Here is a 24,619-nt window from a genome sequence, read left to right as displayed (position 1 = left end):
TTGGGCCACTAACTCCCCCACCTTCATGGAGAGTTGGTTGAGCTCTTGAGTAATGAGATCATAGTCGTTCCCTGGCGGCCAAAAGGTAGCCAAAAATTGTAGCCTGGTTGAGGGGAAATTGACTGTACCACCAGTCGACACTTTCTTCCAGCATTGTTGGGAACAAGACCAAGCGTGCATCATCTCGATTGAGACCTCATGAGTCACACATAGTAAAGGAACCGTCGCACATGGTCTTCTGCATCTTCAGTGATGGTACCTTTGAAGGTTGGTAGTTTAACTTGCACACGATTAAGGACAGTAGCCAATGGCTCTGGCCTTGGAGCAACCATAAGGTTAGAGAAGAAGAGGCTGAGGGAAGAGTAAGGGAACGAGGAAGAACCCTATGATGATGACTAGTTCAAAGAGGAGAATGAAGGGGTGAATCACCTCCACAGAAGCTCTAGTCTTCAGGGGCATACACAACACTCCTCTCACCACGAACAAAAATCATGAAAAAGGAAAAAAAATAAGGCTATCCTTGACCTCTAGGAGAGTCCCACCATGATCGCCAAATTTTGTCTTAGCTATGGATGACTCTACTGGTCCTCGTCTCACATGGTAATGGGTGGTGTTGTGAAGACTTTCTACATATATGCTCCATGTGGAGTGCATGTGGTCTAAATCCTTTTTTGCAGATTTTAAAAAACCATCTTCTGAAAAGCGAATAGATTTTGGAAAATCAAATGATGTGGAAATTTCTCCTTTGTGCTTTTGTACTTGGAACTTGAGAGACTTAAGAGTATGATACTAAGTGTGTAACCTTTTGTTGATGGGACGCAAGTCTGTCTGACCATGTGTGGTTTTCCAAGTTCCTAGGGACCAAAAAGAAAATTAATGGGGACAAAATGCAAAATGGTAGATAAGAAGTAAGTACCTATTCACTCAAATTGTGAGGGTGTAATAAATGCCAGCTATTTGCGGGCATTAATTAATGCTCTAAGGCACCTTCACAAATTGAGTGAATAGGACTCTACACCTACACATGTGGCAACCAGCTCCCCTCCCACACTTGAGCGTGCCCCGCCCCTCCCTCCCTCCTCGTGTACCACCCTCACCACCTACTCTACCGCCATCTACCTACTCTGTCTCCATCCCCTCTTGCAATACTTTCTCAGAGCTATAGTGGATATCCTCCCAAAGAAGATGAAGCCATAAACATGTTAAGTATGACATCACTCTTATGGCTTGCCTATTCTAGAAAATGACCTAAAGGAGACGCATAGAAGTGAGCATATGAAAGCCATGACAATACAAAAAGAAAGGTTTTTGATGAAATATGGATAGGTTTAACACGGTACCTTATAAACGCCCATTTTTTGCCAAACGTTTCAAACAAACAAATTAATTAATTAATGCATTAAAAAATAATTTGGTGGCTGATTGGTGACGATAGGTTGTGTATGGCCTTAGGTGTTTAGGTAGCTCCCTTTAGCCAAATTTTCTTGAGCTCAAAGACCTCACTAAAAAATCAAGGCGACCCTACACCTTAATCGAATCAGGATTCCTAAAGCCCTAAACTCTGCGCGATCGCGGTCCTCTCCTTAGCTCAAGCACGGTTATGTAAATTAGGGTTTCGTCTCTGTATAAGAAGCGATGGAGATTCCAATGAGAGAAGATTACTGCCTTCGGGACCAAGAAGACGCAGCAGTAGCAGCCGTAGAGGTCCCTAGCACTAGGGTTTTGTTGCAATGCCCATCCACGAACACCAGAGCTCCAGGTGCCTGCATGCACATCCATACAGGAATCTCTGAAGAAACCCTAATGCAAGAAAGCTCTTCCACAGAAGCCATTGCTCGAACATGCATCTTGCCTGAAAACTCTGCAGCAGAAGCCATGGCTAGGGCATGCAACTCGCCAGAAAACCATAGTGCCATTCAAGAGCTAGGAAGCTCCCATGAAAAACCCATTAATGAACAAATTGCCGTGTCGGAAACTCTCACGCATGGAGAATTACATCCTGTTGATGGCTTTCACGCCTCGTCTTTGAGTGGAGAGCATATATCTCATACAGCAAAATCATTTGATCTACCTTCATCAACAAAGCTAATGCATCAGGAATTCGCATCTTCATCAGAAAAGCTCTTGGGTGAATTCAGCAGTGTCTTTGCAGAAGAATGGCCAGCCAACATCAGTGGCAAGGTTCGGACACTATCAGAAGAGCCTGCAATTTCATCTAGCACGGCACTGGCATGTGAAATTAAGGCTGCGGATGAGGTCACAAAAGCAGAGGTTGATGTCATGGGTACTGGAACTTTTGAAGATGACCAAAGGCAGGTAGATAGAGCTACTGCTAGCCTTGATACTGGTGTTGGTATTGAGACATCTATTCTTGAAAGGGAAATGGAACCCTCTGTGGTAATTGAGTTTTGTGCCAGCCATGCTAGCAGTCTTAGTGATAGTGCTGGTATCGGGGCATCACAGGAAACTGTTCTGAAGAGAGGACCTTCTGAGATTGCCGAGTTTTCACAGGAAAATGTTCTTGAAAGGGTAATGGAATTTTCTGAGGTTCCTGCTAGCCATGATACCCGTGTCAGTGATGGTGCCAATATGGAAACATCACATGAAACTGTTGTTGAGAGGGAAATTGGGCTTTCTTCGGTGGCCCACTTTTCCACTAATCATGATATGCATCTCAGTGATGGTACTGATACTCAGAAAACTGTTTCTGAGAGTGAAATGGTTGATAATTGTGCCAGTCAATATAGCAGTGATGGTGTTGCCATTGTGCCATCACTGAGACATGAGCTTGACAGGGAAATGAAGGTTTTTAAGATGGTTGAGCCACAGAAAGCTGAGCTTGAGAGGAAAATTGAAGTTTTTGAGGTGGTGGAAGCTACCGCTACTCACAGCGCTGGTGCTGGTATTGGTGCATCACAGAAAATTAAGCCTGAGAGAGAAATGGAATGTATCGAGGCTGTGATCAGTCATGATACTAGTCTCAATGAAAGCACTGCATCACAGAACACGGAGCTTGACAGGGTTTCTGAGGTGACTGAAACGCATGCTAGTGGTGTGGGAGCATCACATGACAGTGAGCTTAAGGAAGAACTATGTGCCAGCTTAGATAGCACTCTTAGTGATGGTGCTGGTTTTGGGGCATCACAGAAAACGAAGCCTCAGAGCAACTCTAGCCTTGATACTGCTTATGAGGCATCACACGAAAATGAATTTGAAAAGGAAATAGAAGATTTGAAGGTGGTCGAACTTGGTGATAGGGCTGGTACTAATCTCAGTGATGGTGCTGGCATCGGGGCATCACAGAAAACAGAGCTTGAGAGGGAAATGGGCCATGTTGAGGTGGCTGAAAGTCATGCTAACCTTGATACTAATCTCAGTACCAGGGCCTCACTTGAATCCGAGTGTGAGCGGGAAATGGAATTTCCTGAGCCTGAGCAAAACATTCAAGGTGTGCAAGCTGATCTGAAACCATTGCCTGAAGGTGTGGTCCCTGAGCAGCAGCAGCAGCAGCAGCAGCGACGGAAACGTGGAAGGAAACCTGGAAAGAAAGTGGCACGAAAAGAAGAGAAAGATCTGTTCATTGGGGCTCCACATGAGCCTGAGTTTGACAAAGAATTGGAACCTTTTGAGGGAAGTCCATCAAAGCAGAACTTGCATTTGGTGGAAAATGATCAGAAGCGAGTGCATGAAGGTGATGTGCCTGAGCAGCAGTGGCGGAGACGTGGGAGGAAACTTGGCACAAAAGTGGCACGAAAAGAAGAGGAAGATGTCTGTTTTGTCTGTTTTGATGGTGGGAAGTTGATTCTTTGTGACAAAAGGTTTGTGTACAGAGGAGTCTATCACCATTTCAGTCTTTTATAGTTTCATATGCTGCTATCAGCAAATTTCAAGGTGTTTTTGTTTGATTGTTTGCAGATCTTGTCCGAAGGCTTATCATATAGAGTGTACGGGACGGGAGTCAGAGTTTTTTCGAAAAAGAGGACAGTGGTTTTGCGGTAATGTTGTGTGTTCTTTTTTTTTTTTTCCGAGAAAAGATCCTTTCATTAGTTATCCATTTTTGTTGTGTGTTCTTTTGTGTCAGTGTTGGGAGTGTTTGGCATGGAAGATCTTGATAGCAGTTTCTGTCCTCTGCAGTTCCTTGTCCACAGTCTCAACAAATGCTGTTGTTTTGCTTGTCTGCTAATGAAGAATTGGAATGTTTCAGGTTGGCATGTATGTTCTCGGTGCTCAAAATCTGCCACAATGCATTGCTACATGTGCCCCAATGCTCTTTGCAACACTTGCATGAAGGAAGCTGGTTTCCTCTGTATAAAGAAGAGTCGAGGCTTGTGTGAAGGTTGTTACCCTATTGTTCACATGATTGAGCACAATGAGATGATCAATGCAGACGGGGTAAGTCTTTCTTTGAATGCTGCCAGAAACTGCATGGGGCTGGACCTGGTTTCTTTGAGTTGGAATCTCATGCGTGCTTTGCTTGTAAAACCTGCATCTGCATATTGAGTATTTATGTAAAGTATGGCTACCAATGAGTAGATTGAAGATGGAGGGTGGTTTGAAAAGATTGCTGAGGAAAAAGGAACTGTTTTTCTACCCATCTTTCAGGAAGGCATTTGCTAGGCTTGTCTCATATAGAGGCCTGCAAAGACTCTAACTGAGGTCACTGCATCACAGGTCCAAGTAGATTTCAATGATCAGGAAACGTATGAAGGCCTGTTTAAAGATTACTGGCAAGATCTCAAGCTGAAACTCTCCCTTACATCGGCGGATCTTGACAACGCTTGCAAGGCCAAGGAAGGTGGTGAGGTGCTTGGTGATGGTGGTGGGAATGATGATGCAGAAGAGGTCATGGGAGAGGAAGATGGTGGCAGCACAGATTCTGATGATGGACCACCAACACGGCATTCACGACTGATGAAAAGGAAGAGGTTGACCAGGAGTTCCATTGCAGAAGATGTGAGTGCAAGTGAGTTTGAGGAAGACGAAGATGATGATGATGAACTTGAGAGTACTCCAAAGAGAGGCCGGACAAGGGCTCCAGAATTCGATGGCTGGGCCTCTAAAGAGCTGGCAGACCTCATCCAATCCATGAAAGAGGACCCGAAGAAGCAGTTGCCCCTTTTTGGTGTCAAAAAGCTCTTGTGGCGTTACATAGACGACAACAAGCTGATCAACCCTCGACGAAGGGGTCAGATTGTATGTGATGAAAGGCTGCAGAAGCTTTTTGGAAAGAAACATGTGGGCAGGTTCGAAATGATGAAGCTGATTGGTCTCCATGTTGCCACACTGAATAAAAACACAGTTACCAAGGCTCGGGAGTTCCAATCTGGTGATAATGATGCAGTGGAGCTTGATGACGGTGATGAGACTTGGCTGGGCAAAAGAAAGCCAAGGAGGAAGGCGGATGACAATAAGCGCGCCAAGCCTGATCCTTGTGAATATGCTGCAGTTAATGTTAAGAACATAAATCTGATCTATTTGAAAAGATCTGTGCTGGATGAGTTACGGAATGATCCGGACCTTGAAAGCAAGGTAGTGGGGGCTTTTGTAAGAATACGAGTTCCGGGTTTGGTAAACAAGAGTGATACATGCTACCGGCTTGTGCAAGTTGTAGGTGAGTTTCTGGTTTTGTGCTCCACTGTAGGAGAGAAATGCATCAAAGTAGAGTGCTAATTACTGCTTGTATCATGGTGCAGGAATTAAGCAAATCTATGATGCTCTTGATCCCGAGAAGGTGACTGATGTGATACTGGAAATCATGAATCTGCACAAGCGTGAAGAAGTCACAGCTGATTTAGTTTCAAATCAGGACCTTGTAGAGGTATGTGCTGCATGCAAAAGGCAAGTTGGTACTGCTTTTTCAGGTGCAACCTTTTGGTTATCAGGACAAAAAAGTTGAGATTTACGGGTCTTTTAGGTGTATTCTTTAATGCTTTTTTCTGCTTTTACTATTTAGAAATATTGACTTGGGCTTTTCATGTCTTTTGGGCTGCCAAATTGAGCCGGCCAGTTAGAGCCTTTCTTTTGAAGATTGATCAAAAACAAATTAACTCTTAACAAAAATATAAGTGCACAGCTCTACCCAATCAGAGCTGAGATTGAGGCTTATCCATAGAAGACTTGTCTTGAGACCTCACAAAGAGTTGCCACATCCTGCTGACCCAGGAAACATGCAGCCACATTTTCAATGCAAAGTAGATCACAAAGTTCAGAGGAGATGACCACAACGCAAGCATCCAGGGTAGATGAGGATCATGGATATGTTCAATTTATTCTTCTCCAGATGGATTGTCATGTGCATTACAACTGGGAGTGCCACATGGACATGCTTTCTTGTTGCAGTTGGTATTTTGGCAAGATAAGAGGCAGGATATGGCCTGTTTGGGGCTGTTTTGGCAGCGTAAATGGTGCCTAGATGTGCCCAGAACATGTGCCTATGGATGGGACACATAGTTTGGATACAAAATATGACTTTTTGGACATTGTTTTATGGGCTGAAAAGGACTTGAACAGGATTTCCCCACTTGTAGCCTATAAAAGGAGGAATTAGGCACTTAAATATGCATTCATATGCGAGAATCGGCAAGACTTGAATAAGGCAACAAGGGCACATTCTCTTGGGCATTAGCAAGTGAAGGACAAGAGTCTTTGGTATGCATCATAGGGTGAAACACTCCTAGTAAGAATCCACTTACATGTGTTTGCCCAAGACCGATACTCACAAATATATGCCTGAGAATCCACATAGCCACTGGTGGGTGGGGAACATAGACAGACAGATCTTCAAGTCTCCCTAGCTCCTGGTCAGCAACCAAGCTATCTCCCGCATCTAACACATCTTTCAATCTACTAACATGAAAGACAGAATGCACACATACTCCATCCGGGAGACGTAACTTACAAGCAATCTCATTATTCTTTTTCAAGGTCATATAAGGTCCAGCAAATCTCAGTGTCATGTGCAAGACGTGTGCAGCTATTCTCATAGCCAATCCCTGAAGGGCAACAGATAAAGAACCAGACTAGAACTAGATTTGGACCTTGTGCTGCTAGGTTTGGGGTAGGAGAACCCTGTGGAGAGGACAGGAGGCTGTCGGCCAGTTTTTGATGGCGTTTTCTCTGTCGGCTGCAGTATTTATGCGAATATTTGTCCTGGATCTAGCCGACAGTAGGTCGGCCAGTCCATGGAGGTTTTCCAGCCCTATAAAAGGGCAAACTTGCTCATTGTTTAGGCATTCAGCCCTTCAACAGGCTGGGTCATAGACTTAGGGTTTGATTAGGTATTTTCTACCTTTTGATGAGGTAGCCAAGACCTGTACACCTTTTTGTACCATAGAATAAACTGAATACTCAGCTCTCTCTCCCAAGGCCTATATAAGGCACCCATAGCTCATCGTTTTGATTATTCAGCCCTTCAATAGGTTGGGTCATAGACTTAAGGGTTAGATTAGGTATTTTCTACCTTTTGATGGGGCAGCCATGGGCTAGCCAAGATGTCATGTGCAAGACATGCACAAGCATACCTCAAGGCTAATCCTGAGGAGGCAACAAGATAAAGAATAAAGATCAGAACCAGATTTTGGAGCAGATACTGTGTTATTGGCTGGAGTACCTTGTGGAAGGACACAGAGGGCTGTCGGCCAGTCATGACTGGGGAATATCCCTGTCGGCTGCAGCATATATAGGATTTATTTGTCCAGGTCGGCCAGTCCATGAGATATTCCCAAGCCTATATAAGGCTTATGTGCTCATCGTTTTCAGTATTCAGCCCTTGGCTTGGCTGGATCATTAGTCTAGGCTTAGATTCAAGGTTTCTACCTTTTCAAGAAGGTAGCCTATGGCTGCAAGAACAATTGTACCTTTTTGTACTAAATGATATACTGAATACTCAGCTATCTCTCTCTCTCTCTCTGTCTCCTCTCTGTTTTGTTTGTGTTTTTGCATTAGCTTGTTCCAGGATGTGTTTAGGTCTGAAAGAAGACTCCCAGAGCTTCTGCATGTAACATTGGTATCAGAGCATTAGGCTCAGCAAGGCTAAACACTGATTCAGTCCCAGATGAAGGTGCACAGGTCCAAGGCACAGGAAAGTGCACAAGTACGAGGCCCAAGGCAAGGAACACAAGACAGGGAAGAATTCCCAAAAGGTTGGTTGATGGTGTTTCACAAAGCCCGAGAGGATAGCAGTCCTGTGAGTCGGGTGCCACTTGGGGCACCCCAGGAAAGGCTTTCAAGCGCAATCCAGGGGAGGTCGATCCTCCAAGGGGTGGAGTGAGAGTGCCAGACTCATTTCTCGAGAAAGAAGACTAGAGAGTGTTCACGGACAGGGCATGAACGGAATGGGGACTGGATGGAACAGATGCATAGATCGTCATCAGAGTTAGACTGGATTTAGAGACCGGGCCGAGTGAAAGGTTGCCAGAGTAGGAAGGATGACAGAGGGACTCCGGGAATAGATTGGGATGATGACATTCATCCAAGAAGCAGGTTGGAATCCCATCATCAAGTTTAGCAGAGGGGGATGTCATGTGCACGACAAGCACATGCATACCTCAAGGCTAATCCAGAGGAGGCAACAAGATAAAGAATAAAGATCAAAACCAGATTTTGGAGCAGATATCGTGTTATTGGCTGGAGTACCTTGTGGAAGAACACAGAGGGCTGTCGGCCAGTCATTATTGGGGAATATCCCTGTCGGCTGCAGCATATATAGGATTTATTTGTCCAGGAGCTGGCCGACAGCAGGTCGGCCAATCCATGAGATATTCCCAAGCCTATGTTAAGGCTTATGTGCTCATCGTTTTAGTATTCAGCCCTTGGCTTGGCTGGATCATTAGTCTAGGCTTAGATTTAGGGTTTCTACCTTTTCAAGAAGGAAGCCTATGGCTGCAAGAATAGTTGTACCTTTTTGTACTATATGATATACTGAATACTCAGCTATCTCTCTCTCTCTCTCCTCTTTGTTCTGTTCGCATTTTTGCATTAGCTTGTTCCAGGATGTGTTTAGGGCTGAAAGAAGACTCCCATAGCTTCCACATGTAACACAAGACTTGTACACCTTTTTGTACTATAGAATATATTGAATACTCAGCTATCTCTTTCTCTTTCTTCCTATCTTCTGTATCCGTTTTGCATCAAGCATGTTCTAGGATGGTGTTCAGGGCTGAAAGAAGACTCCCAGAGCTTCCGCATGTCACATTGGTATTAGAGCATCAGGCTCAGCAAGGCTAAACACTGATTCAGTCCTAGATGAAGGTGCACAATCCAAGGAAAGGAACACAAGACATGGAAGATGTTCTCAGGAGGTTGGTTGGTGGTGTTCCACCAGACCTAAGGGGAATTGCAGTCTTGTCAGTCGGGTGCCACTTGGGGCATACGAGGAAAGGCTTTCAGGGCAACAGTTCCAAAGGGAGGATGATCCTCCAAGGGGTGGAGTGAGAGTGCCAGACTTCACTCAAGAAAAGATGACCAGAGAAGGTGTTCAGGGACAGGGCATGAAGGGAAATGGGACAGGATGGAACAGATGCACAGATCTTCATTAGAGTTGGAGTGGATTTGGAGAGCGGGTAGGGCAGGGTTTTCAGTGAAAAGGTTGCCAGGAAGGGTAGGATGACGGGTCGGGACTCCGTGAATAGACAATGGGATGATGACAGCCATCCAAGAACAAAGATCCCGTCATCAAGTTTAGTAGAGGGGGATGTCATGTGCAAGACATGTGTAGGCTATTCTCAGAGCTAATCCCTGAAGGGCAACAGATAAAGAACCAGACTAGAAATATATTTGGAGCTTGTGCTGCTTGGTTTGGGGTAGGAGAACCTTGTGGAGAGGAGAGGAGGCTATTGGCGAGTTTTTGATGGAGTTTTCTTTGTCGGCTGCAACATTTATCCGGCTATTTGTCTTGGACTTGGTCGACAGCAAGTCAGTCAGTCCATGAAGGTTTTCTAGCCTTATAAAAGGACAAACTTGCTCATTGTTTAGGCATTCAATCCTTCAATAGCCTGAGTCATAGACTTAGGGTTAGATTAGGTATTGTGTGAATATATGCTCTTATGTGTGTGTGGAGTGCGTGTGTAAGAGCATATCTTGATACAGAGTTCTACACCCACTATTGGGCACTGATGACGTTAGTGGGGATGTCGTAGTATCTAGTCCATACTATGCATAATGGAGTTGATAGTTGTATAGTCTTGTGGATTGACTCCCATGAGTATATAACATGCACATTCCTAAAAGGTGAATTTGGACATGTTCTTGGATTCATCTAGGCATATAATTCAGTCGTATTAGCGGACATGCAGATTTCACATTGTGAAGTTTTCGAGTTGCGGCCAGTTGATATTGTGCTTATTCTTTCTATCTTTAGCGGTGCATTTGCCTATCAACTACTTATTTGCTGAACTAATTCTTTCTATTTGCTACTTCCCTTAGTGCTAGGCTTCATTATGGCTGAGTCTACCTTGCATCTCCGGAGGTTTGACAGAAACTCAATACGAAGGGCTTTGTGTGAATATATGCTCTTATGTGTGTGTGTGTGGAGTGCGTGTGTGAGAGCATATCTTGATACAGAGTTCTACACCCACTATTGGGCACTGATGACGTTAGTGGGGATGTTGTAGTATCTAGTCCATACTATGCATAATGGAGTTGATAGTTGTATAGTCTTATGGACTACCATGAGTATATAACATGCACGTTCCTAAAAGGTGAATTTGGGCATGTTCTTGGATTCTTCTAGGTATATAATTTAGCCGTATTAGCGGACATGCAGATTTCACATTGTGAAGTAATCGTCCGAGTTGTAGCCAGTTGATATTGTGCTTATTCTTTCTATCTTTAGCGGTGCATTTGCCCTATCAACTACGTATTTGCTGAACTAATTCTTCTATTTGCTACTTCCCTTAGTGCTAGTTTTCATTATGGCTGAGTCTGCCCTGCATCTCCGGAGGTTTGAGAGAAACTCAGTACGAAGGGCTTTGTGTGAATATATGCTCTTATGTATGTGTGTGTGTGTGTGTGTGTGTGTGGAGTGCGTGTGAGCATATCTTGATACAAAGTTCTACACCCACTATTGGGCACTGATGACGTTAGTGGGAATGTCGTAGTATCTAGTCCATACTATGCATAATGGAGTTGATAGTTGTATAGTCTTGTGGGTTGACTACCATGAGTATATAACATGCACGTTCCTAAAAGGTGAATTTGGGCATGTTCCTGGATTCATCTAGGTATAGATTAGGTACTTTCTACCTTTTGATGGGCAGCCGTAGGCTAGCTAAGACTTGTACACCTTTTTGTACTATAGAATATACTGAATACTCAGCTATCTCTCTCTCTTTCTCTCTATCTTTTGTATGGGTTTTGCATCAAGCATGTTCCAGGGATGGTGTTTAGGGTTGAAACAAGACTCCCAGAGCTTCCGCATGTGATCTCAAGAGACAACTTATAGACTTTTCCAATCCACATTACCTCAGAGTCTTTGAGGATTCTCAAGTAAACCCATTGGCCTTCTTTTAGGATTCTAGTTAATCGCTTTTGGTCAGCATAAAATTGTGCTGTATCCTACGCACTGTTTATGCTATCTCTTGCAAACTGCAGTATCTCTTGCTGCTATTTCAAAAAATCAATAGCACCAACTCAGACTCTCTCTAAGCCAATCATCCTCGGGGCTCTAGGGTGATATCTATACATCAATATTACTAGGGCTCATCGTAGTAGTAGAATGCATAGCACTATTGTAAGAAAACTCTACTAATGAAATAAATTCATCCTAATACGACTGTCTCACAGAGACATGTGCATGCAACATGTCTTCCATGGTCTGATTCACACGTTCAGTCTGCTCATCAGCCTTAGGACGGTCAGTTGAACTCATCCTGAGCTTAGTGTCCAATTTCTTAAACACCTCTGGCCATAAAGTTTTAGTGAACTTAGGATCTCAATCATTGACAATATTGGCTTGTCATGACTCATGTCCACACATGTACATGGCTCATAGCCTTGGCTCATCCTTGAAGGGCAGTAGATAAACAATAAAACGGGGATTGTTCCTACCAATGCTGCATTGCATAGCATCTTTATGTGCTTGCTTGCAATTGAAATTACATGCTGTAGCCTGTTTTCATGCTTGCTTGACCAATGTGTAGTTCCGGGTAAGGGGATGCCCGCCCGTGAACCGTACGTGTAACTGTTTGTTGACATGGTTATGTGGCATGTGACAGGTGGTCATAAACCTAGCTTTAGGAATTAGCACTAATTTATAAGTGAGTGTGTACACACTTCATTAAGTTTTGGGCGACCAAAACTCACTTATAAGTTACGACTAGCTCTGTGTTTGCACACACTGATGTCCCGAGGTGGACAAAACCCAATGCCCACCGCCCAGACCTAATTCCCTTTGTACAAAGGGAGCAACCAGCCATGTGTCCGTTCTAGCTTACACCACAAGGCACTTGTCCTCTCTACCTGATACCTAGAGTGGACGTTATTGTATCACTTTGGTCTCATAGGCCCATTGGGTCTTTAGTAGACGCTTAATATATCTTTCTTTCTTTCTTTCTTTTCTTTCTAGAAGTAGGTGCCCCCTTCATGAGGCCTCTTTGGCTGTAATTTCTGCACTTTCTCCTTTCCAACTCCATATCCAAAATTGCTAGTGTGTTTTCCAAGCTTCCAAGGGTGCTTCCAGGTGGTGTTCACTCTTCCACACACTCCCAATGACTGAAATTTAGCAAAACAGATCTTATTTTTGTTGTAATTTCTGGTCTTTTTGCTGAAAACCCTAATTTCAGCCCTTCTTTCTCAAGTTGAACCAAAGGGGAAGCTTTCCCATGATTTCCTTCATCCGCTTGAAGACTTTTGTCGCGAAGGTTCGCGATAAATCAAAGATTTCAACACACCAAACGCTTCCATCTCACGAAGACTTCTGCTATCACCAACTCTACTTGCAATTTGGTAAGGTTTGATGCTTAAATATGGAAGCAAGTAGCAGGAGGAAGGAACCAGACTCCATGTTTACATACCTTATGTAATGTTCTTTTGTCCTACATGCTCTCTTGCAGATTGTTTCTACCATGTGTTGGTGGAACAATAGAGAGCAGATGGTAGGGAACATGGGCACTTGAGAGGGAAGTGTGAGTTGCAAGTCCACACCGATAACTACATTGTTTGCAATATTGTTTTCATATGCATTGGTATGGAACTTTGGTCAGAAATGTCCATGACACTGTGTACTTGATTCTCCCAAGATCAATATACTTTATTTGAGTGAGGGATCGGCCGTCCTGGCTTACTTTGTGTCTCTTGTCAATTCAGCAAATTACTTCTTGTATTGAGCATGTTGTCCACTAAATCTTGGTGTATTTAAGTGTATTGATTAGCATTGTGTTCAACCAAGTCACACGAGGAACGGGCTATCCAGAGTCTCCTCCGATCAGCAGGATCATGCCAAGTCCACTTACCTGTGTCCCAGTGAAGGCGCGTGAGGAGCCGGCTCCCCTAAATCCATAACCTCCAGAGTCTCTCCCTGGCCACCTTGACCGGCGGGGAGTCAATGTGCCACTCATCTGCATGAAATTCGATCACCCTCAGCCTTTGTAAGGTGCAGCCACTGAAATCATTCAGAGGGGGCTCTGATCTCTCTAATCTGCCATGGGGACCAATAGAAAACATAGTTCTCATCCGTGCCATGGATTGCCAAGAGAATATCATGCCTAGTGAACACGCCTAGCCACTGCGGGGAGATCGGATTTGAGAATATCATGCCTAGTAAACACGCCTAGCCACTTCTGGGGAATAGCAGAGTCGATGTCGAGGCTGAGTTTGTCTTTACCCTGGATCCCAGCCAGGCCTCTCTCTTGAGCCTCCGGGTGAAGCTATGTGAATGCAAGCCAATCTCCAAGGGACCTGGCAGGTCTTATGCTGAACGCTCCCCATGAAACATGAGGTCGGGGCCCCAACATATGGCCACTAGGTAAACGGAACAGGGGGTTCCAGATTAAGGATTGTCGAAGACGCTTCTTTGACGGTACTGGAGCTAATTGTTGAAGGGCTGGCCTGAGGTGATCAAGGGTTGTGCAATAACAACCCATGCTGTACCACATGGTGGCAAGAACGACCTGGTTCGCCACCACCACACGGCCGACTAAGGAGAGCCTCGCAGAACTCCTGTACAAAAGCTTCTTCCCAATGCTGAGAAGAAGAGGGGCGAGCTGCTACTTCGGGGAGATATCGATGTCGACTTGGCATCCCAGATAGCAGACCGGAGTGCCCCTTGGGATCCATTGGAAAGCCCAAGTGGGTGCCAAGTTGGGGCGGGTGTAAAGCCTACCCAAAAACCACAGCTTGTGCCATTTGATCTGCACTCTTGATGCACAAAGATCTCAATCGCCTCTGCGAATCTCTAGAGATTCCCCACATCTTCGGATAGGTATGCTACTGTGTCATCTACAAACTCTGAGTCTAGCAGCTCCTCCTGAGTATGGATGGGGAGACGCAATCCTTGGAGCCCCGTCTCCTGAGCTGAGAGAAAATTGCTCATGGCCTCAACGACAAATAAGAGGCGGTACGATGGTAGTGGAAAGCCTTGCCGGACTGAGCAAGAAAGGGTGAATCTGTCACCTTGGGGTCCCTGAATAAGAACCTGACTGTGAGAGGCTGAGTAAAGTCTTGAAACACCACAGATCCACTCCACTGGGAACCCTATCCGGTACATTGTGCCCTCCAGAAAGCTCTAGTCAACTCTATCGTAAGCTTTCTCAAAGTCTAGGAGGAGCACATTGAGGTCCTGCTATCGCATCTTGGCCAAACCCAAAAAGTGAAGATGCTGGCTAGAATGCTCCGATCCTGAACAAAACTTGTCTGAGTATCATGGATCAAGTCATGGAGGAAAGGCTTAAGTCGCCGGCTGATGGCCTTTGCCAAAATCTTGTAGGCCGTCCCAGAGAGGGTGATGGCTCTCCATTGTCGGATCTCCAATTGCCACCACCCTCCTCAGAAATCAAGTGAATCAAACCCTTTGAAAGCCTCTCTGGCATGGCACCTGTAAGCATAATCTCATTGCAGGCTACTCGAAGGCTGCCTTCCATGAGATCCCAGTGGTGAAGAAAGAAGGAAACTGGAAACCCGTTCGCCCTCGATCATTTTCCCCTAGGGAGAACTGTCAATGCGTCCGCTAGCTCCTCTGATGTGAAGGGAGTCAATAAGGAGGTTTGGAGAGTTGGGGGAATCACCCCTCTTGTGTGCCACCAGACCCTCACGCATGTCCACCACCTGTGGGGATAATGGGGCACATGTGAGGAGGGATCGCAGAAAATCAGTGGCAATGGTTCTTACATGGGGGGGGGTGTTCGGGAAACGATAGCTTCATCGTGGCCATGCAACCTGCGAATACCATCTCTCCACCTATGGGGGCTTGCAATCTCAAAGAAATCCCTCGTGACTCTATCTCCGGCCTAGGTCCAAAAGGAAGCTCTGGCATGGTATGTGTACTCTTGTCAAATCCCCACGGATCCCCTTGTGATCGATCTTGGTTCGAAACTCGAATCCTGCAAACAAACGAACAAACAAACAAGCAAGGGGGTGCAGGCCTGACTCACCTCCCAACCATGACAGCCGTGGGCGAGCCCACAGTCTTGGCTGTCCCCACAGTCTTGAATGTCCCCACTGAGCCACGAGCTGAGCTAACTAGGATGACGTACCGACCAATCTCCTCCTCGCGACGTCCCATACCGCCACGAAGCTGCCCTCGCGGGCCTCGAGACTACTGCCGGCCTCGGCTGCACAAAGCAGGTGCACGTCTGCACTAGATCCAGGCTCCAAGACCATAGAGCTCTCACAAACTCGCGAGACTCTCTATAATACAATAACTAACCTAGGCCACCCTTTTATAGGCTTTTGGCCGGTCATCGGGCGTCCACACACTTGGCCGCCCGCCCGTCCATACTTGGATGCCCGCCCGTTAGTATATCCCTAACTCACCTCGTCAATCAGCCTGCCTAGTTCCAAGCTTCCCCATGCCTCGAAACTAGTCTTGCATGCGTGTAGCACACGGTAGATACACACTGTGCACATGACATACTCCCCTTCCTCTAAGAGCTCACTCCTGAGCTCACTAAAAAGCTAGGGTAATCTCTCTGAAGAGTAGTCAATGTCTCCCATGTAGCGTCCTCATCAACACGATCCTTCCACTCGATCTTGTATTCCGTGATAAGCGTATTACGCAATCTTCGTTCACGAAATCCAAGAATCTTTTCAGGTTCGTGCGAAACAAATGTCATGTCTTCGACATTTATAATTTCTTGAGGAGTAACTAACTGATCTGCTCCACCCAGTACTTAAGTCTACTGACATGAAATACAGGATGAACTTTCACATGAGAAGGCAAATCCAATTCATATGCAACTGAACCAATCCGTCGTGTAACACGAAATGGTCCACAGTATCTAGGGGATAATTTCGGAGATCTACGTGTCCATAAAGTCTCGAAATCTTTCGGAACTGGCAAATACACCATCGTTCCTTCAGAGAACTCTCTAGGTGAACGATGTCTATTAGAATAAAACCTGTCTCGGTCTTGAGCACTTCTAATAGATTCCTTCGCAACTTGTAACATTTCGTGCATATCTTGCAAAAAATTACGTGCTGCATCATGCTGAAGTCTTGAGAATCCTACTGTAACAGGTGATCTTGGTTGAAAACCATACATAAGCATGAAAGGACTAAACCCTGTACTCGTATGCTTAGTACTGTTATATGCAAATTCTAACATAGGAAGATAATCCTCCCATGAACTCTGTCTTTTGGATACATATGCTCGAAGCCAAGGTTGGATCAAAACGTACGTACGGATCCAATCCGTACCGTACATCCGTACAGTACGGGGATCCGTACGTACGGATCGATCCGTACGTGTGGTTTTTTTTTTTTGGGGTGGGGTTTTCGTTGTTCGCCTGCGACAAAGGTTTTTTTTTTTGGGGTTTCGCATTCTTTTGGGTTTCGCTGATCCGTACTGCCGCCAGCGACGATAGCACCTGGACTCGTCGCTCCGTATAGTCGCCAGCGCTCGCACACCTTCCGGTACAGTCTCTCTCTCTCTCTCTCTCTCTCTCTCTCTCTCTCTCTCTCTCTCTCTCTCTCTCTCTCTCTCTCTCTCTCCGAGTCTGTAGGCCTTCCCTTTGCTTCACCTTCCGGTACAGTCTCTCTCTCTCTCTCCAGGCCTTCCCGTTGCTTCTGTGTTCTTCTGCTCTCGCCCCCCTTTGTTGCCACCGCCCTCCCGAGTCCCTTTGCTCAGCCATGTTCTGTGGTGTTGTATCTTCTGTGTTATTCTGCTCTGGCTCCCCTTTCCCCACCCACCCTTGCTCAGGCCCCCAAGGCAGCAACATAACTCTCTCTCTCTCTCTCTCTCTCTCTCTCTCTCTCAGAGCCTCAGGCCACCATCTGTGGACCATGCACTTAGCTCTCAGTCTCTCTCTCCCTCTCCCTCTCCCTCTCCCTCTCACTCTCACTCTTACCTGAGCTGCCCACTAAATATTATGCATTGCACGATTGCTGAATCCTGATTGAAATTGTATGGCATTGTTCATTGAATTTGTCAGAGCAATCATGCCGAAGCGAGAGAACCCATACTGGAAGGAGCACACAAACGTCATTCGCATTGTGACTACTCCAGGGCAGGCAGGTAGTGGCACTCGACAATGGCAGTGCAAGTACTGCAATTTCACCCTCACGAGTACAATTACTCGTGTCATCAAGCACCTCACAGGCATTGGCACCACCAACAATTGTGCAGGGTGCAAGAGAGTGCCACAAGCATTGAGAGATCAGTTGATTGCTGAAAATTTCCCTGCAATGGGGGCAGCTGGAAGAGGAAGAGGCACACAAGAGACACAGGATGCGCTTCATGATGCTCTTCTTGGGGACTTGGCTGGTCCATCCACGCAGGTTGATGAATCTCAGCCTGCCTCTTCTGAGCAGGCATCGTGTGCCAGAAAGAGGCCTTCTGTCATGCAAGATGAGAATGAGGGTGATACATATACGGAAAGGCAAACCACCTTGCCTTTGTATGCACAGTCTTGGGTCAAAGAAAGGCAAAAGGTGGCTGAGATGGAGATTGCTCGCACTCTCATAGAGTGCAATATCTCCTTCAATGTTTTGAGGACTGACCAATGGAAGAGGATGGTCAGAGCTATAGCCCAGGTTGGACACACGGAGTCATGGTCAGGGCTTGAGTACAAAAAGATGCGCACCACGATGCTTGATGAGCAAAAGGCCTTGATAGACAAGGCATTGGTGCCAGTGAAAGCAGGTTGGCAACAATTTGGTTGCACTATCATTTCAGATGGCTGGAGTGACACACGGCGACGACACATCATCAATATTCTTGTCTCTTCATGTCTTGGTACGTATTTCTTACGCGCTGTGGATGCTGGGAAGGCAGGCGAACGCATCACTGCTGAGAGTATCTATGAGCATATTCGCCAGGCAATCGTTGAAGTTGGTCCAGAGAATGTGGTGCAGGTTGTAACAGACAATGCTGCTAATTGCAAGGCAATGGGAGACATGGTGGAGGCGGAGTTTCCTTGCATTGTGTGGACTCCCTGTGCAGCCCATTGCCTTGATTTGCTTATGGAGGACATAGGCAAGCTGAGTTGGGTGCAACCCACAGTTTCTGATGCCACGAAGATCACTACATTCTTCAGAAAGAAGCAGCAGGCATTGGCTATCTTTAGGAGCCACAGCAACCTAGATATGGTGCGGCCATCCAAGACAAGATTTGCCTATATGTATTTGGTGCTACACAGGCTTTTCAAATTGAGAGATCCACTATTACAGACAGTTGTGGATCCAAAGTGGAGAGATATGTATCATTCACAGACAGAGCCCACCAAATACATACATAGACGGATACTGGATGAGACCCTCTGGACGGATGTGCAAACTCTCTTGGTGGCTTTGCAGCCAGTATTTGTACTTCTGCGAGTCACAGACATGGAGGGCTCCACTTTGGGCTTAGTGTACCACCTCTTCATGCAGATGAAGAGTCATATTGCAGCCTGTACGTCCCTGACACAGAATTGGTAAGTAAAATCTTGATTCTTGATGGCCGATTACAGAATCTTGATTCTTGAGTCTTGAGTCTTGACTTACTAATTGCTCTACTTCTCTGTTTATTTTACTCTTGCAGCCGAGATGATATATTGGCTATTGTGGATTATTGATGGGGGTATATGAGTCGCCCCATTCATGGGATGGCTGCATTTCTCCATCCTTTCTACAAGACGCCACTTCTCTTTCATGATAGGGAGCTGCTCACCTTACGAGATAGGTACATTAATAGTATGTATGATGTGGAGCAGCAATTGGAGATTGATGCGGAGCTCTGCAGTTGGGTCAACAACTTGGGACTCTCATTTGCTAGAGTTGTTGCTCTTAGACCAGAGGCCACCAAGCTTCCTCTTACTTGGTGGCAAAACTATGGAAGACAGGGTCTTCCACAGCTTATAGATATAGCTCTGCGAGTGCTATCTCAGGTATGTATATCATGTATGTACTATGGACTATGAACTAGTCTTGTGAAGCTTATTGGGAATTGCTGAGCTCACATGAATGAAGCACTTTTTTTGAATTGGAGTGCAGGATTGTTCAGCAGGTGCTTGTGAGCGCAACTGGAGCGCTTACTCGCTCATACATACAAAGATACGCAATCGTTTGAGCACCTCTCAACTAGAGAGACTGGTCTATTGTAGGGCCAACATGAAGCTCGTACGAGCTTATCATGCTTTGGGCACCCCAAAACAGGTGAGTTTATCCTATTCATTCTCTTGTGGGGATTGGCCTCCCATTTACATAGCTTTTATACTATAGTATACAAAAAGTTGAGTCGTTGACACTCCGCATTCTCTTTGGTTTTACGTTGAATAGGTGGATCCAACACGTGTCAAGCTGGTGCCAGATCCTACCACCATTGATGAGGCAGAGCAACGGTTGAGAGATGAGCAGGACGAGATTCTTTGCCTCCTGCATAGAGAGCTGGAGAGTGTAGACAGGCGGGTGACGAGATCGAGAGCCCGAGCTTATAAAATTCAGCTACATGAGGGACCTGCAGATGCAGAGAGTTCTGGCCGGAGAGGCGCCCGGAGAGGGAAGCTGCCTATTCAGACTCCTCGAGCACGTGCGAATGAGGCCGTTCGCCTCATTCACACTACCCAGCAGGATGATGCAGAGACAGGGACAGGGACATCTGAGGCAGCCCACCCACCTGTGCCCATCATGACAGGGCCTGAGTATGATGACGAGGGCAATGTCATCACGGAGGGTTATATGCTTGATTCTCCAGGGTCATCATCCTCATCGGATGATGAGTTTTGATTTGGATTACCTTAGTTTTGATTTGGTGTTGTATGGACATGGCACATTTTGTCATTATTCATAGACTCATTTTCAAATTTCATCATTTCTTGATGTGAATTGTGAGTTGTCACGACTCACTTGTGACAATGTGACTTGTCTTAAGTAATAAGTATTAAGTATTAAGTACGATTAACTTATTAAGTATGATTGACGACTTTGTGATTCTAATTTCTCACTTTTGAATTAGTAGGTTTTTGACCTTGTTGTGTCTCTATTTCGAAAGTTTTATATGTCAATGTGGACATGGACTGAAATTTAATGTAGGTGGCTGAAATTTCTGAGATTTTTATGTATTTTTATGTATTTTTACCAATAGTATGTATTTTTACGTACCTTAAATTTTTTTTCCGTACCAAACAACGTACAGTACGTACGGATCCGTACAGTACATAACGTTTGGAACCACCTTGCTCGAAGCATATCCTCCAAAATCTGATTCACTCTTACAGTCTGGCCATCAGATTGAGGATGATCAGAGGAACTCAAAGTCAAAGTTGTTTCCAACTTCTCAAAAACAAGTTTCCAAAAATCACTCGTAAACTTAGAGTCCCTATCACTGACTATGTCCTACGGTAACCCGTACAGTCTAAACAATTGCTCGATAAACTGCCGAGCTAATTGTGTAGCTGTAATAGTCTTCCGGGTCGGTAAAAATCTAGCCATTTTTGTCAAGCGATCTACCACAACCCAAATAGAATCGTGGCCTTGATGTGTTCTTGGCAATCCGGTAATAAAATTCATGGAAATACTTTCCCATTTATTACCTGGGATTTGCAAAGGATGCAACAACCCAGCCTGACTAAAGCGTTCAGCTTTATTTGCCTGACAAATTTGACACTTGAGAACATAATCTTCTACATAACCTTTCATCTTTGGCCAATAAAAAGTGTGTTTCACTAATGATAGTGTCCTGTGTACCCCAGGGTGTCCAGCAAGAGGGGCGTCGTGACACTCCTTAAGAATCTTGGACCTAATGTCCGGGATCTGTGGTGCACAAATTTTGTCATTACGGAATAGCAAACCATTCCGAATCATCCACTGACCTCCTGCAGCTTGAATAGTAGACTGCTCAGTCATTGAGTCTTGGTCAATCAATGAGCTCCCGTCCTGGATCTTCTGCCAAAATGGACCAAAATAACTATCAGTCTTGCAAAGCCCTCTCAATGACTGAAATAAGTCAGTAGAAATCTCGGTGAACGACAAAGTATTCACCTCTCTAATCCGATTAAGCGCATCTGCAATACTATTCATGGACCCTTTCCGATAAGGGATCTCAAAATCAAAATCTTGCATTAACTCCGCCCAACGAGCTTTCCTTTCTCTCAAATCATCTGCATCACACACATACTTGATTGACTGATGATCAGTCAATACCACAAACTTGGAGCCATATAAATAATGTCTCCAAACCTTGAGAGCATGAATCACAGAATAAAGCTCCTTCTCAAGGGTTGGCCAACGAGATTGAGTGTCGTCAAGCTTTTTACTTTCAAAAGCAACCAGTCTACCATCTTGAAATAAAGCAGCCCCGATAGCATAGTCACTGGCATCAGTTTCAAGAACATAAGGCCGACTAGGATTAGGCAATGCTAAGATAGGTGCTTCCTTGACTTTATCTTTCAAAAGTCTGAAGGCCATATCCAAATCGTTATTCCAAGTGATAGGCTGATTTGACTTACGTCCACGACCTTTCAATAAGTCGGTCATCGGTAGTGTGAGCTGAGAGTACTCCCGTACAGATTTTCGAAGAAAAACAACAAAACCGAGAAAAGAACGAAGTTGTTTCACTGTTCGCGGTATAGGCCAGTCCAAAACCTTCTGAACTCGGTCATAGTCAATGCTCAATCCATCTCTAGTGATCTTGTGTCCCAAGTAAATGATGTCGGTCATAAAGAACTCACATTTACTCAACTTAGCATATAGTCGATTCTGTCTCAAAATAGATAAGACAATCGTGAGGTGTCTGACATGATCCTCAAGAGTACGACTATAAATCAAAATATCATCCAGGAACACCACCACAAATTTTCCGAAATGTTCACGAAAAAGATCGTTCATCATTTGCTGGAAAGTGGGTGGAGCATTGGTTAACCCAAAAGGTAATACGAGAAACTCGTAATGGCCATACCTAGTCCGAAAGGCGGTTCTTTGGACATGCCTTTCATGAATAGGTATCTGGTGATAGCCAGTACGTAAATCTATCTTCGTGAAATATTTCGCTCCTGCTAACCGGTCAATCAGGTCATCTGATCTAGGGAGAGGATAACGGTTCTTAATGGTCAGCTTGTTCAATTTCTTGTAATCTATACACATTCTCCAGGTATTGTCCTTCTTTCTCCTAAGCAACACAGGTGCACCCCAAGGTGATTTACTTGGACGGATCTGGCCCATCCTCAAATAATCTTCGAGTTGTTTAGCCAACTCATCTTCCTCAGCTTGGCTCATCCTGTAAGGTGGAATACTGACAGGATGAGCACCAGGGATCAAGTCAATACGATGATCTACTGCCCCTTCAGGTGGTAAACCCGATGGCAGTTCCTTAGGAAATACATCTTGAAATGAATCAAGTATCTTCTGTAATTCTTTGCTTTCAAACACACTTAATTCATTTACATCCAATGAAGGGATGAGAAAAGAAGAAAGTGGAATCAATACACAATGGAAAGCGGTATACAAAGAAGAATCTATTATATTTCCAAAATCAATTGTATTTACAAGAGGTCCTTGAGAGGAATGGATACAATCACCTAAAATACTATACTTGGTGTCCCTATGCTGAAAAGAAAAAATATGACTAGACCAATCTATCTGGACGTCAAGAGTCTTAAACCACTCAATCCCTAATAACAAGTCTACATTTTCCAGATGCATAACATAGCATTCCAGAGTGTCTTTGTAGTCGTGAATCTGGATTGGAAGCATCTCCACCTTGCGATCCCAAACTTGCCTTCCCGCAGGTAGGCGTACCTCATAGGTATGGTCACTAAATGTCGTATCAAGACTGAATTTCTGCACAAGTTTGTAGTTAACAAAGTTATGCGAACTGCCAGGGTCTAAAAGAATGTGAATCTTATGGCCATTCACTTCTCCATAAACTCGGAGAAGATCATGCAAGCCAAATACCTTAGAATTCCCACCCTCCCGACGTTCCCAGTGGACCGACAGTTGGATGGGGCATCTGGAAGGTAATGTTGGAGCCTTTCTTGGAGTCTTATGATTTGACTGATTTCATTGTGGTTGGAGTTCCAAGGCCAGAGTTGGAGGAGCAAGAGCTTTCACTATTCACTAAGAAAGAGCGGGAGGCTCAGGCACAGTTGTGGGATCGTGTCAATGTCCGTGTGCGTTCTTTCATTTTCCTTAATTGCACACCCCAAGTGATCAACCACATTAAACACATGACGTTGGCTCGAGGGATTTGGCAGCACTTGGCTTCTTTGTACAATCGGGTATCATTACATGGGAGGAGCTTGTGCCGACGGTTTTGGACTAGGAAGAGCGGTTTCTGAACCCTCCATAGGGCGGAGGTTCTTAGGCTTTGATTGGTCAGTGATCAAAAGGCCGCAACAACAACAACAAGAAGGGCAAAGGAAAGTCTTCACAGACGAAGTCTTTTGAGAAGAAGCCCGACTCAGAGCGTGATGATTTGGAGGCCGAGTGGACCTGTAACCATTGTGGCCAAAAGGGTCATTATTGGAGGAAATGTCCTCAGCGGAGCATCGAGAAGGGTGCTGATTCCTCAGCTGCAATTGCAAAGATTCTAGCTTTTGTGCACTTGGAGATTATGGACACCAGAGCTTCATCTTCTTCGAGTTGGGAGGCGGTTGGTCTCACCGTTGGGGATACTCGGGAGTGGATTCTAGACAATGGTGCTTTTAGGCATACGACTCCTTCCCGAGAGTTGTTACAAGATCTTCGGAGGCAAACATGTCACATCTTTATTGGTGACAAGTCCACTATCTCGATTCACAGTGAAGGCAGGTCGGAGATTATTCTCGATGGTGGCAGAGGGGGGGAAGCATTCCTCCCGGGTTCTTTATGTCCCATCTCTTGGCTTTTATCTTTTGTTAGTGCATGAGATTTGCAAGATTGTCATGCAGGTGGAGTTTCATGAGCATTTTGTTGCTATCTGTGACAAAGAAACAGGCGAGGTTGTTCGAGAAGGCAGAGTGGAGAATGGGATTTATAGACTCTTAGCACTCTCTTCTCTTATAGGTACTTAGCT

The 24,619-nt window shown here is 45.1% G+C and overlaps 3 protein-coding genes across 3 annotated transcripts in view; all 3 read left to right on the top strand.

Moving 5' to 3' along the window:
- Positions 1-1,426: 1,426 nt before the first annotated feature.
- Positions 1,427-24,619, top strand: part of LOC147609221 (uncharacterized) — a 36,135-nt gene continuing 12,942 nt past the window's right edge. Inside the window, exons 1-5 of the mRNA XM_086787934.1 lie at positions 1,427-3,818; positions 3,916-3,995; positions 4,205-4,392; positions 4,672-5,611; positions 5,694-5,818. Coding sequence (XP_086644060.1) covers positions 1,636-3,818; positions 3,916-3,995; positions 4,205-4,392; positions 4,672-5,611; positions 5,694-5,818 — 3,516 coding nt within the window. The 5' untranslated portion in view covers positions 1,427-1,635. The remainder of the gene's footprint in view (positions 3,819-3,915; positions 3,996-4,204; positions 4,393-4,671; positions 5,612-5,693; positions 5,819-24,619) is intronic.
- LOC147609223 (uncharacterized) lies at positions 17,552-19,068 on the top strand. The gene has a single exon (XM_086787936.1). It carries the CDS (start codon positions 17,557-17,559, stop codon positions 19,066-19,068), a length of 1,512 nt encoding a protein of 503 aa, XP_086644062.1. The 5' UTR covers positions 17,552-17,556.
- On the top strand, positions 19,172-20,552 carry LOC147609222 (uncharacterized). Its single transcript, XM_086787937.1, has 3 exons — positions 19,172-19,517; positions 19,624-19,785; positions 19,909-20,552. The coding sequence occupies exons 1-3, from the start codon at positions 19,215-19,217 to the stop codon at positions 20,353-20,355; spliced, it is 912 nt and encodes a 303-aa protein (XP_086644063.1). The 5' UTR covers positions 19,172-19,214; the 3' UTR covers positions 20,356-20,552.

This window comes from Cibotium barometz, chromosome 51 (genome assembly GCF_041138505.1).
Source record: "Cibotium barometz isolate CiBa-2024 chromosome 51, ASM4113850v1, whole genome shotgun sequence".
NCBI classification, from domain to species: domain Eukaryota; kingdom Viridiplantae; phylum Streptophyta; class Polypodiopsida; order Cyatheales; family Cibotiaceae; genus Cibotium; species Cibotium barometz.
Note: the sequence above shows the minus strand (reverse complement) of the source record. Positions and strands in the feature narration are given on the sequence as shown.

Excerpts from the sequence above, each read along its gene's own strand:
- LOC147609223 (XM_086787936.1), top strand. The coding sequence starts at position 17,557 with ATGGCATTGTTCATTGAATTTGTCAGAGCAATCATGCCGAAGCGAGAG.
- LOC147609222 (XM_086787937.1), top strand. The coding sequence starts at position 19,215 with ATGAGTCGCCCCATTCATGGGATGGCTGCATTTCTCCATCCTTTCTAC. Across the intron at positions 19,518-19,623 it reads CTCTGCGAGTGCTATCTCAG|GATTGTTCAGCAGGTGCTTG; the intron begins GTATGTATATCA and ends ATTGGAGTGCAG. Across the intron at positions 19,786-19,908 it reads CTTTGGGCACCCCAAAACAG|GTGGATCCAACACGTGTCAA; the intron begins GTGAGTTTATCC and ends TACGTTGAATAG.